The sequence below is a fragment of the Actinia tenebrosa genome, unplaced genomic scaffold (genome assembly GCF_029948245.1).
Source record: "Actinia tenebrosa isolate PJP-AT-01 unplaced genomic scaffold, QUT_ActTen_1.0 PGA_scaffold7__59_contigs__length_16204524, whole genome shotgun sequence".
Lineage (NCBI taxonomy): Eukaryota > Metazoa > Cnidaria > Anthozoa > Actiniaria > Actiniidae > Actinia > Actinia tenebrosa.
Genome location: NW_028292584.1, coordinates 7,071,669 through 7,085,260, shown reverse-complemented (window position 1 = coordinate 7,085,260; position 13,592 = coordinate 7,071,669). Strand labels below are relative to the sequence as shown.

At 37.6% G+C, this 13,592-nt stretch overlaps 1 protein-coding gene across 3 annotated transcripts in view; it reads right to left on the bottom strand.

Annotated features, from left to right (window-relative positions):
- The window catches only part of LOC116290008 (lipoxygenase homology domain-containing protein 1), a 44,564-nt gene that overhangs the window by 19,362 nt on the left and 11,610 nt on the right, over nucleotides 1–13,592 (bottom strand). For 2 of the 3 annotated variants that reach the window (XM_089039888.1, XM_089039887.1), the window contains 8 exons: nucleotides 12,764–13,108; nucleotides 12,090–12,257; nucleotides 7,612–7,802; nucleotides 4,296–4,479; nucleotides 3,780–3,967; nucleotides 3,003–3,192; nucleotides 2,233–2,426; nucleotides 116–597 (listed from right to left, as the gene is read on the bottom strand). In XM_089039888.1, the coding sequence (XP_088896014.1) occupies nucleotides 116–597; nucleotides 2,233–2,426; nucleotides 3,003–3,192; nucleotides 3,780–3,967; nucleotides 4,296–4,479; nucleotides 7,612–7,802; nucleotides 12,090–12,257; nucleotides 12,764–13,108 (1,942 nt within the window). Of the gene's footprint in view, nucleotides 1–115; nucleotides 598–2,232; nucleotides 2,427–3,002; nucleotides 3,193–3,779; nucleotides 3,968–4,295; nucleotides 4,480–7,611; nucleotides 7,803–10,391; nucleotides 10,520–12,089; nucleotides 12,258–12,763; nucleotides 13,109–13,592 lie in introns of those variants that run through there. The other variant, XM_089039889.1, reaches the window with a different exon arrangement.

Here is a 13,592-nt window from a genome sequence, read left to right as displayed (position 1 = left end):
AGTGCCTATTAGTAGATAATTAGTAAGTGCCAGACACTGAGGGTGGTCCTTAAAGGGGTTTCTTTTCGTCTTCAGTGAATGTTTTGTCATAAACAAATCAAGGGATCAAACGCACCTTATTTCCTCTGTGGTAATAGTACCAGATGGAGACACAGTAGTCTTGGCTGGTGTATTGATAGTCTTGTACTTAGTTTCTTCTTTGATAATTTGTCTCTGCGGGGCCGGGGGAGGTGTAGTGCCATACCTGTTCTCCTCATCCATAATCAGTCTCTTCGATTCTGGGGGCTTTTGTGGTGTGGTGTAACCCCCCTGACGAGTTTGAAATGTAGTAGTAGTTTTCTCCACGACAGTCTTACTAACAGACCTAGTAGGTGTTGGGGGTCCTGTGGATGTTGTAGTCGTGGTCGTTATTTGAGAGCCTGGGACACCAGGCACCAGGTCTCGCTCGATTTTCTTGTCGTCTTCTGTCGGGTCGAGCCAGCGGTTGCACGGAAAAACAAGCTTTTCGCTACGAGAGGGTATTTCCACCGATACTTGCTCAAGCTTCCAACCAGCTGCAAGGCCCTTATTGTCATGGCCGATGCGGAATTGTTTGATCTGAAATCAATAAATGCAAACTAATTTTTCAACTAAATTACTCATAAGTAGAAAACATAATACAGCAAAACCCCTATTTAAGCGGCCAACTTCGCAAAATAGAGGTTTGTCGCTTCATAGAGGTATAAATTAGTGCAAAAACCCTCTTTGGGACTTTGACAAATGTTCACTAAATAGAGGTTGGTCGCTTAATAGAGGTATAAATTAGTGCAAAAACCCTCTTTGGGACTTTGACAACTGGTCACTTAATAGAGGTTGGTCGCTTAATAGAGGTATAAATTAGTGCAAAAACCCTCTTTGGGACTTTGACAAATGTTCACTAAATAGAGGTTGGTTGCTTAATAGAGGTATAAATTAGTGCAAAAACCCTCTTTGGGACTTTGACAACTGGTCACTAAATAGAGGTTGGTCGCTTAATAGAGGTATAAATTAGTGCAAAAACCCTCTTTGGGACTTTGACAAATGTTCACTAAATAGAGGTTGGTCGCTTAATAGAGGTATAAATTAGTGCAAAAACCCTCTTTGGGACTTTGACAAATGGTCACTAAATAGAGGTTGGTCGCTTAATAGAGGTATAAATTAGTGCAAAAACCCTCTTTGGGACTTTGACAACTGGTCACTAAATAGAGGTTGGTCGCTTAATAGAGGTATAAATTAGTGCAAAAACCCTTTTGGGACTTTGACAACTGGTCACTAAATAGAGGTTGGTCGCTTAATAGAGGTATAAATTAGTGCAAAAACCCTCTTTGGGACTTTGACAACTGGTCACTAAATAGAGGTTGGTCGCTTAATAGAGGTATAAATTAGTGCAAAAACCCTTTTGGGACTTTGACAACTGGTCACTAAATAGAGGTTGGTCGCTTAATAGAGGTATAAATTAGTGCAAAAACCCTCTTTGGGACTTTGACAACTGGTCACTAAATAGAGGTTGGTCACTTAATAGAGGTATAAATTAGTGCAAAAACCCTCTTTGGGACTTTGACAACTGGTCACTAAATAGAGGTTGGTCGCTTAATAGAGGTATAAATTAGTGCAAAAACCCTTTTGGGACTTTGACAACTGGTCACTAAATAGAGGTTGGTCGCTTAATAGAGGTATAAATTAGTGCAAAAACCCTCTTTGGGACTTTGACAACTGGACACTAAATAGAGGTTGGTCGCTTAATAGAGGTATAAATTAGTGCAAAAACCCTTTTGGGACTTTGACAACTGGTCACTAAATAGAGGTTGGTCGCTTAATAGAGGTATAAATTAGTGCAAAAACCCTCTTTGGGACTTTGACAACTGGTCACTAAATAGAGGTTGGTCGCTTAATAGAGGTATAAATTAGTGCAAAAACCCTCTTTGGGACTTTGACAACTGGACACTAAATAGAGGTTGGTCACTTAATAGAGGTATAAATTAGTGCAAAAACCCTCTTTGGGACTTTGACAACTGGTCACTAAATAGAGGTTGGTCGCTTAATAGAGGTATAAATTAGTGCAAAAACCCTCTTTGGGGGCTAACGCCATATGTAGTCCACACTCACTACCACTACGTTTAGTATTTCAAGAACACACCTCTCAACTCACATTGATTTTTGCTGCCGTATGTTATACATTTAGTACAGATATGTGGAGTACTCTAAAAATCTTACCGGTCCAACGTCAACAGTTTCCACAATAAATTTATCAGTCCTGCCCCGCTCGAATCTCTTCTCAGACTTCCCTCCTTGCCTCAGCTGTATCTTCTCTGTTTCTGCCTCGTCTCCGATCAGTTGGAAGTAGACATTGGCATCGGTACCTGCATTGGGTACATCGGCTGTCTTGATGGCGAGGTGGTACGACACATCTGAGGGGGAAAAAACTTGTTCACATACAATAATACTCATTGCAGGACCTGAAGTTTTTGATGGGTTGGGTACTCAAGGTTAAAAGGGCTTATGCCAGGCTATCGCGTGGTCGGTAGTGCACAGCGCAAGCCTTAATAAAATTTTACATATTTTCAGCTTCTGTTGTTGCTGTTGCTTCTGTTGTTGATACTACTGTTGTTGTTGCTGTTGTTGTTGCTGTTGTTGCGCTTGCTGTGTTGTTGCTGTTGCGGCTGTTATCATTACTACTCTCCTTGCTGATGCCGCTGCGATTGTTGCTTTTGCTGGTGCCGTTGCTGTTGTTGCTGCTGTTGTTTTTGTTATTGCTGCTGTAGCTGTTGTTGCTACTACTGTTATTGTTTCTGTTGTTATTGTTCCAGCTGCTGTCGTTGTTTCTACATAATTTTATTTTTGTTGCAGGTACCTACTACTGCAAAAATGAATCTAAGTCGTACTCGTAAATGACCAAAATCTTTGACAATGTAACGATGTAAGCAAACGTGGTAAACAAGAGAACATGCCACGAGAAATCACTGATTAAATATCACATAACTTACTAGGTCTTGGTGGCTTGGGTTTACCAGGTAAAACATCCCGTTCTATTTTACTATCAGCCTTGTCTTCCGAAAGCCAGCATGAACAAGGAAACGTCGCTCGCTCGCCGTCAGATGGTAGCACATCTACTTCCTCTACGAAAATTCCTTTGCCCGGTCCACGTGCGTCATGGCCGATGCGAAGCCTTTGAATCTAGCAAATGTTATTAAAGATGTCAATATTATGGAAGCATATGGGCTGAACGAAAGAAGAAATTGGAATTTAAATTTAGGGTTTTCGGCAGGAAGGAAAACTGGAGAACGAAGAGAAAAATCCTCAATTCAAGGCGAACCATTCCCTCTCTTAGAGCAGTTTTCGTATGAAAAAGTCGGTGACATATGAGTGCCTTGTCGTGACCGTGGCGCTTTCTAGAATTTGATTGTGGGATTTTTTTTTCGCGCAATGTGATTGGTCTGGCAGGGCTGTGACATTAGCGTGACCGTGTCCACACCGTGTTCATGCCATGTTCTGGGCATTTGATTGGATAGAGAGTAAATTCTCGCGCAATATGATTGGTCTGGCGTATACCTTGCTGTGTCACTACCGTGTTCGTTCCGTGAGCTTTGCACAGTCATACGAAAACTACTGTTTTTACAGCACGGTACGCCCGTATTAGAATTGTTTCAACCAAAAAGGAGCCATTATTTAATTTTACGTTAAATTCTCGCTAATTTGCAAATGCACGTGCTGAGATTTAACGGTATTTAGTGCACGGGATATAAACACAAAAATATTCGTACCTTTCCAATGTCAACCGTCTCAACAGTGAATTTATAAGTCCTTCCTTTCTCGAATCTATTGAATGACGTGCCAACTGGTCGCAGCATTATTTTACTTGTTTCTCCTTTTTCTCCGAATATCTGAACATGAAGGTTGGTGTCTGGTGTGAGCACCTCACCCAACTTGACTGACATGGTGTATGACGTTTCTATAACAAGAGAAAGTACGAGTGAATCCAAGTTTGATAAGCTCATCCAGTGGACTGCTCCGACGATACAGAGGCCATCTTCGATCGCAAGGCATTATGGGGCGTCAAGAGGACAAAACAAAAAGAATGGCGAATAAAGCTGTTACACGAATCAACTTGCAATAAAATTCGCCACTGTGCGCTGCGAGTTTTTAAAGCAGAATCAAAAACTTGCAAAGCGTTGCCGAATCCGAAAATCGTCGTACGCGTGACTTCAGCTTTATGGCGAAGATGCAAAAAATCAGTTGCGTGACAGCGTGACAGCGTGACAGAAGAGATATGTACTTACTAGGCAGTTGCGGGACAGGGAACATTTCTCTTTCAATCTTTCCATCGTCTACATCTTGCGCTAGCCAGCATCTACACGGAAACTTGACCCTGTCTTGACGATCAGGGATTTCTATTTCCACCTCTTCCACGTAGAACCCTGATCCATATCCCGTATGGTCATGGCTGAGCTTGATGCGATCCACCTGAAGAAACACAAAAATAAGGTAAAAAATGCCATCCTACGGGAACAGAATAAAAGCGGAGGGGAGGAGAGGGGAGGGGATACCCGGTACCCACCCCTCCCCTGGATGAAAAATATCGTACGCTCTGTTTCCACGTTTTGAGCGTGAGAAGGCAACCGTGTTGGCGTACCAAGCAATAGAAACTTTCCGCACAGTTTTTGCATAAATAGAGTTCAATTCCTGGAGGATAGAAAATGTATTGTTTTGGTACACCAACATGGCCACTGTGTCGTCACGTGAGAACGCTCTATACTAAACAACCTATTTACGTATTGAAATAGTCACTATTGACTCGTACAAAGGCTCATATTTTTATCTTATAATTTTGACTGCTGCATTTCAGTCAATAAAATAAAATGAGCTTTAACGTTTAAACACCTCAAAAGACAGGAACGCGAGTCCCAGAGATGAGAGGCCCGTGTACTAACTAACGCTCAGCTTGTTACTATTAACACGAAAAACTATATACACTCTTCAAATAATTTCAAAAATTGTCTCTGGTTGAACCTCATCAGTATCATATTAAGAGGGATTATTCTAGTGTATGTTTTTATACGAATCTGCAACACGAGGCGAGGCTATTTCAGTAACAATATATTTGGCATAATATTACCCTGAACCTGGTGCGATAATAGGAAGGACCGCTCGCTTCGTTCATCTGCGTTGAACACAGCTTTCTCTTCAAAATTTTATCAAAGTTTCAACTCCAGTGTCTATAGGGTATTTCCTCAAACAAACTTTCAGCTTTGTAGGTGTAAAGCCAGTTCGCGAACACTAATTTAGTTAAGAGTTTCGTTGAAAGCAGGATGTAGGAATGATCAGGTGTGTTTATAGAGTATAACTACGGCTTGATCAAGCCTATCTATCCGCGCTATATTATATTACTATCATCAAGTATATATATCACTAATGGAATGAGAAATAGAATATTTGGTTTACTAGAATATCGATGATTCGTATCATACTGGGAAAATTATCGCCATTAGGACTGTGCTAGCATAACGTATCTACCCTAATGCAATGTCAAATGGAGTATTTGGTTCGCTAGGCTATCAATGATTGCTATCATTACTTGTGAGAAAAACATATGCCACTAACAATACACCAAAATTGAACAGCATTCAAACTCAAAGTGTTAGAGTTGAAATACTATAATTTTGTACTTCGCGTAATAAAATAAGACAAAATTTTGAAAAAGGATTTCGGGATTCGATTTCGGGATTCGATTTCGGCTTAAACTTTTAATACTAATATCATTTTTATCTCATTAGGGAGGAGTATAGAAGTCTTGGATGTATCTTTGTTTCATGGAAGACAGGCGTCCAAACATGAGAATAAATCCATCATCAATATCCCTTGAATATGGATGGATATTAATCATGAACAGCTTAATGTCAGCAAGATTTTCCAACACAAAACAAAGGCAACAGAAGATAAAGTTATGGACTTATAGGAATTCTATTTTCCCTAATGATTCGTTAAAGGGACTTTAACAATTAAGGTAAAAGGTTTTACCACGTGACTTGATACGACAGCCAAAATGAACGACTATAAGTCATCTATCATACTATGACGTCAATCGTCTAGACAAGACAAATTTCATAAGTTAAAATTACGTTCTTTTTAATTTGTTTTAAAGTTTGGTTTGTTACTTTTAGTTTAAGAGAAAATTTTTTTCAATAATGAGCAATAATGGCAAAAAGCGCCAAAAACTAGACTTTCGTATGAGTTTTGATCCCAATTTTCGTCTTGGGTTAGCACTCAAAACCTTTTTTGAACAGTTAGAAACTGATGTACTATGATAAAATGCTTTTAGCGCAAGCTTAGAGCCGTCCTCTCCCCAAGGCCTCCTCCTCCTTTAACACACAGGGATCCCAAGCGTCTAAGAAAGTACAAGAAGACATGGGTCTTCGAAGGAGGATTCGCTGTATCGAACACTTGAACACTTGTAGTCAATCCTCTTATCCTTATCTATGATGGCTGGTCTCCAAACCCTCGAAAAATACTTAGTATTGTCTATTATTATCTGTAAGATATCTGTTGACCTCGACTCTAGAACCAATCAGATTGCTGATTAAATTTAGCGACCGATTAATAAATATAGTAAGGCGTCGTCAAGGTAACCTAAGTTTTCTGTTAGATAATCACATTGTGATGGTTTGAAAAATACCTCTGCCACAGGAAGACCAGTAAAAATAGAGTCAATAAAAGAAAGAAACGAAAACAACAGAAAAAAAATGAAAAGGAGAAGAGAAGAAACAGAAAAGAGAAGAGAAAAGAAGGGAAGAGAAGAAGAAGAGAAAGAAGAAAGAAGAGAACAGAAAACAAGAACAGAAGAGAACAAGAGAACAGAAGAGAACAAATAGAACAGAAGAGAACAAAGAAACAGAAATAACAATAGACATAAAGAGAAAAGAATAACTAATATAACAAATAAACAAAGAACATAAATAAAAATAAAGACATAACAACATACAAGACATAACATAAATAACATAACATAACAAACATAACAAAATAAATAAAATATAATAATAAATAAATATAGATAAAGAAATAAAGAAAAAATATAAAGAATATAATAAATATAATAAATAAATACATATAATATAATATAATAGATAATAAATATATAATATAATAAATATAAATAAATAACATAATAACATTACATACAAACTAATAAACATATCACATAAAGAACATCATAAACATACATAACATAACATAACATAAACATAACATAAAATTACATAACAAACAAACATAACATACAAAATAAACAGAGAATATAAAGAGAATATAAATATAAGAGAAGAGATAGAACATTACATACAGAACAGAACAGGACAGAACAGAACAGGACTGAACAGAACAGAACAGAACACAATAAAAGAGAACAGAAGAGAAGAAAAGAAAAGAGAAAAAAAGAAAAGGAAAAAAAGAAAAGGAAAAAAAAAACGTTATCAAAAGTCAATCAGTCACAAAATAATAGCAAGACGTTTTCATGAAAAGTTTCCTTTGTTTCCGACACCTTTTTTTTAATTGGATGGCGTTTGGAGCTAAACAAAAAGTAGTGTTGAGTGGCCTTACCTTTCCTATATCCACAGTATCAACAGTAAACTTATATGTTCTCCCCTTCTCGAAGCGATTCCTGGTGTCTCCTGCTTGCCTGAGTTGGATCTTGGCCGTGTTTCCTTTTTCTCCAAACAACTGAATGTAGACGTTACCATCAGTACCTGTTCCTTTAACATCACCAACCTTGATGCTAAGGTTATATGTTGCTAGAAATGAAAATAGAAAGATAATAGACAAACATTAGAGAGTACAGCACAGGTACCCCAATTTAAAATTGTAAGTGTCTACAATAGAAATATTAGAAGAACATTAGAGGGGCACATGAAGAAAAACCTGAAACCATTTTTAAGATAAAACATTTTGTTGTTTATGAAATGTGTTTTTGTCATTCGGTAAAGATCTATATGTTAAGTGTATGCTACATCGAGTGTATAAGCGAGAACCCAACTGAGGCAGATTTTTTAATCTGCTTATACACTCGATGTAGCATACTCTTAACATATATATTTTTTTGTTTGTTTTTTGTTTAATAATAATAATAATAATATTAATATTAATAATCTTATTACTTATATATAGCACAAAATTCCTTAAAATATATGATCTAATGCGCTTTACAATCTTTAAAATCTTTAAGAATCAAACTATACTAAAACTAATCTAAAATTATGTAGTCCTATTCATTATATTTACAGATAAAAAATCAAAATAAACGTCACTATATGAACTAAATTTACCAAAACTCACAGGTACTCAGGAAAAAAGAAACGAAATAAATGAATAAAACATAAAAATGGGAGTTGGAATACTCGAGTTTCGAGTTCTCTATTCCTCAGTGTTAGCCTCGCGTTTCCGCAGAGCATTCATGTGTTCCAGTGAAGGTCCGTGGAATTTCGAAGTGTTTGTGTTGTTTTTCACTTTACCGTTAGTATTTGTGAATATTTTAGACACTGATACGAGGTTAAGCTTGAGTAAATGAGTCTGTAATCAAGGAACACAGAGATAATTTGCACGAACTATGACTCAAAAATAGTCTATTACCGAATTTACATCTTATAAATTAAGAACCTTTGCATAAAATTCTAAAAAAAAAAAAAGAAAGAAAATTTGAAGATTTCTCGACAAGAAAAGATTGAAAGCAGAATTGTTTAAAAGAGTAATTTTAAGCGGTAATAGAATCTGCTTCACTTACAACTTTTTAATTGATAAATTAAAGGTGTTAAAAGACAATGCGGAAAACCATATTGTACAAGGCAATGTTAAACCATATAGTTATTAGAGCCGTTACGTTCTTGAGAAAACATCTGTTTAACTTCCCGTAGCAGCTACTTTCTATTCCTATCGCAAAAAAAAATCGATTAATTGCCAAAACAAGAACTCGGTTGATTATTATTATCATATTTTTACCGCAGCAAAATCGATTGACAATGTCATAAATCTTTTTTAACTGTCTTATCAGCAAAACAAGGATTCCAAGGCGCTAAGGCCTTTTTTAAACTGTTTTCATCATCATTATCAGTCTTCGTTTTTATCTATTTATTTATTTTCTCTCTCTCTCTCTCTCTCTCTCTCTCTCTCTCTCTCTCTCTCTCTCTCTCTCTCTCTCTCTTTTTCCTTTTATTTCTTAAACAAAATCATTTCCAAGAAGTTGCCTAACTATTCTTCTAAACTCGGTAATCATTATCCGACTCTGTTTCCAGACAACAATTATTTATTACATGCAATCGGTACTTCACTAATGAAACGCATGATCAAAGCTCATGTAGCATCGAGAAACACCCATAGAACAGCTAGAGTAAGGTGTGTCGTACCTCGGGAATAGTAAACGGATCTAAGCTCACTGATAAAAAAGGCGCAGGTATTTTTGTTGTGCTTTTTTCAAATAATCCTGCAATTCATTGTCTTTCTTTCTTACAAATTACCTCCCACAGAGTTTGGTAACACTTTATTACAGTTTACTTTCAATACAGAAATAGGCGAGCAGTAAAACTATATATCTATAATTATGCTTACAGACTACTTCCTTTCATAGAATAAACTTCGTGTTCTAGAGTGAAATGTAATCAAAATTGATGCTTTATAAAGAGACGCCCTAGTATTCAATAAAGATATAAATATCTATATGCAAACTTGAACAGCCATACTCTCAATATCTCTTAGCCATTGCAACAACTCCACGCGATGAGGTTCTACAATGCTTACAACTCGTCTAAAAATCTCTAGGGAATTTGTAGTTTGCTCTTAAATGATTTCAAAACAGTCATAAATAAAGAAGTTAAGGCTGTGAAAAGGATTCTAGAGGATAATGGCTGCGGTTATCCAAGCGATACATGATGAAACCAGTCATGAGGTGTAGGGAAAGAAAGCCTAACCACAATCGATAACACTTTATCTGCTAAAAGCCATGATGCTAAAGTGGTTCAACTTTAACACCAAAATGGAACTCCGAAGCCCATTTTTAGAACCGATTCGCTTAATAAATCATTTAGATATCACGTCTGGAGTAAAATGTATTGCCAAAGTAAACGATCGATCTCAGCTTCGTTTCGTGACATTATTAGAAAGGATTCGAAAACATCAAAAAAGCAAGGACTACGAAAGACAAACTTACCAAGTAAAATCGACGTTTACAACCAGTTTTTTCGATGATTACGATATATAAGCATCTGTAAATATTTCTTTATTTTAAACGACGCCGAGTCTTAGGATAAACGAGCAATATTTTCAAGCAATCAACGGTAAACTTATTTACAACGAGCAAAGGTGTAGTTTTGTTGCAACATTTTCCTCCTTACCTGCTTTTACTGACATATTTTTGCTATTGAGAGAACGAAGATCAAAGTAGCCTTCTACACATGGCCTCAAGTATCAGCCATTACCGCTATGCTTCGTATTTTCATACTCCGTGAGCTCATGCATAATGGAATAATTTAAGTGGTGTTTTGCTCGCAGACCCAAGTAATTTTTCATGAATTTGTCTGTCACGGTCAAAGTCGTCACTCCACTTCAAATAAAACAATCACGGACGACTTGACAAGGATTAATTTTCCTCAGCAAAAACAGGAAAAAAACAGCTCGGAAATTTGAATATTACAAGCTGAAGACGAAGGACTAGCGTCCGAAACTAAAAAAAAATTATTTAAAAAGCTCTTTTACTCCGACGAAGGACTAGCGTCCGAAACGTCATTAAGTTTTTTCATCTTTTCACGGTGTATAATTTACCTTTTCATTATTACTGTTTCATTAGAAACACCGACGCAGCTCACACTAGTTTTTAGCTAGTTATATCTTCTGAATATTACAAGTTCTATGAAGTTCTCTAAGACCGTTCAAAAATTAACTAAACTGTAAAAAGAGCAATCGCAGTTCTACATAGGAAGTTTTTAAATGCATAAAGTGTTAAAATTATAAATGCTTAAGTCAGTTGTGATTCCAAGATCAGAACACAAAATAAAAAATAAAATCAGTATGAAAATTGGGAGCAAAATTACAAATATTTAGAATAATATTTTTGCCATTTCACACTCTTTTTTTCCTTTTTATCCTTCCCATTTTCAAACCGCAAGATCATTGCGGTTCGCACTTTAATAAGATGTCATCACTAATTTATCAAAAGTTCTAATAACTACAATGAATTTTTTAAGCTTTGAAGCAATTTTGAAGAGAATAATCAATAAATAACTGATTCAAATGTAATTTTAATGTTACGCACGGAGACCTTTGATCTCATAAATTGACTAGGAATTCTTAATCTTCGGTAATTGATATTTAATTGATTAAAACATTCAAATAATTTCTCACATTTGAACGAAACGCATCCGTTTTTTAGTTTGTTTCTTTGTTGTTGTTTTTTTTTTCGTTTCTTTTTTCTTTCATTGTTGTTGTTGTTGTTGTTGTCGTTGTTGTTGTTGTTTATGCCTTATTTTGCGGGAGGGGGGGGGGGGATTTAGCACGCGATAAATGATTACTTGATAGAGTTTTGTTTCGTTCAAGTTTTCAAATTTCACTGCCTGTAGGATTGGGGGTTGGGGGGGGGGGGGGGTGTTCAATTGTCAGCTTTATGTATTTATATACATATAATTTCAAATAGTATGAGAATTAAGCGTGTTAGGTTTTGCGGGGGGGGGGGGGGGGGGGGAGGAAACCAGATAACCAGGAAAAAACCTCGAACCAATGGAGGCTACGCTTCGTTAGTACATAACATTTTGAATAACCATAATTAATAAAGAGTTCAATAGTCCCCTTCACAGTTCCCTGCGCCATCTTGAAAGGTAGCCGTGCCTTTGCATTGAAGCGAGTCGAAGCGAGTCGAGACATGTGAATAATTGTCCAAGGTGTTAAAAAAGGTTTCTATCATTGCAAGGTCATCGTTCGTCTCGCTTCGATACAAAGGCACGGCTACCTTTCAAGATGGCGCATTGAACCGTGAAGGGGACTATTGTTACTTCACAAATGTTCATGCAATAAATAAAGAAATATATTTGTCTACTCACTGGTTGGTCGACCTGAGCTTGATGTCCTAGGCATAGTAGCAGTGCCAGGACCACGCGGTCCAGGGCTCGGAGCATGGGTGCGAGGAAGTGACATACTTGTGGTTTGAACCGCTGTACGGACATATTGAGGCTCATTTTGTACTGAACCCTGAGAAGGGGTTCGCGGACCTAAAAGTTTCGAAAGGTAAGAGTTGAGACAAGGATATATTGTGGTTAGGGACTCCGTAGTCAACTAGTCACATGGGTGTGGGTACTTGGATGTTGTGGTGATGGGAAATACTTCAAATTTTATGATACCCTGAAACAACCTGTGTGGTCGAGTTGGAATAGATCTCCTCGGCTAGGGGGTAATGTTTGCCCATTTCAGACCAAGTGTCATTCCCTAGAGTATCATTTCTTTGTTTAACGGTCACGCATGGAAGACACATGAATATGGATACAACTCAAACAAAGAATATTATACTTAAAGCCCGAGCCAAAGAGGTCTATTGAGATTGTGGAGGTAGAGAGGAAAAACAGAGAAAAACTTTGGAATCAAGGGAGAGACCTAACAAACTCTACTCAATTGTGATGGCGGGTCCAGGAATCAAACCCGAGACCCCAGAGATGAGAGGAGTATACTACTTTTACACTACCCTAAATTCTCAACAGGTAAAGCAAAGTTATCTACTTACCTGCCGACGGCGTAGCGTAACTATCAGACATATACCCGGATGGACCATTTGTAGCAGGGGTACGTATTCCCTCGTCTGCTGACGAATATCCGCCCCGTGCCCCGTACCCACGGGGTGATCTGTAATCATCCACTGACGACTGCGAACCAGAACTTTTTCTAGGTGTTGATGGTCCATCGCCGTTAACTGTTTTACCATATCCGTAGCGTTCAATACGCATGCGTTCTGTGCCGGGATCGTATTGGTCTTCTATGATTTGGCCATCTACGGTTCGAACTGTGCGAACCTCGGTTCTCGTGACTACTTTCTTGACTGTTTGACCCGCATGGCTTCCAGGCGTTAAATCTACAATTATAACAAACATTAGGGACTGTTACAGCCATTCTCAATCACACGTGCGATTGTTTCTGTCCCGACGAAGAAGGTTTTGGTGGACGTCAATCACAAGGCGTTTCCATAACCGTGTCGGAAAACACAAAGCTATAAGGGCACGTGCCTATAGAATGTCATGGAAACGCCTTGATTGACGTCCACCAAAAGCTTTTTCGTCGCGACAGAAACAATCGCAAAAGCGGCGCGTGTGGTCAAGAATGGCTATAATTTTTTACGGGCACGGGAGGGGGGTGGGGAGTGGTGGGATTTTATGCCGACTGCAAGTGAAAAAAATATGACTCATTCCCAACCGGTTTTTCTTTTACTTGGCCCTCTATTATCCCCTATTAAGACAGGATATTTTTTGAAATAAATATTATGTTTGAAATGTGGTTCTACTTAAGGGTTTCAAAGGGTTTTTTTCCACACATACAAAATTATAAGTTTTAATCTAGAC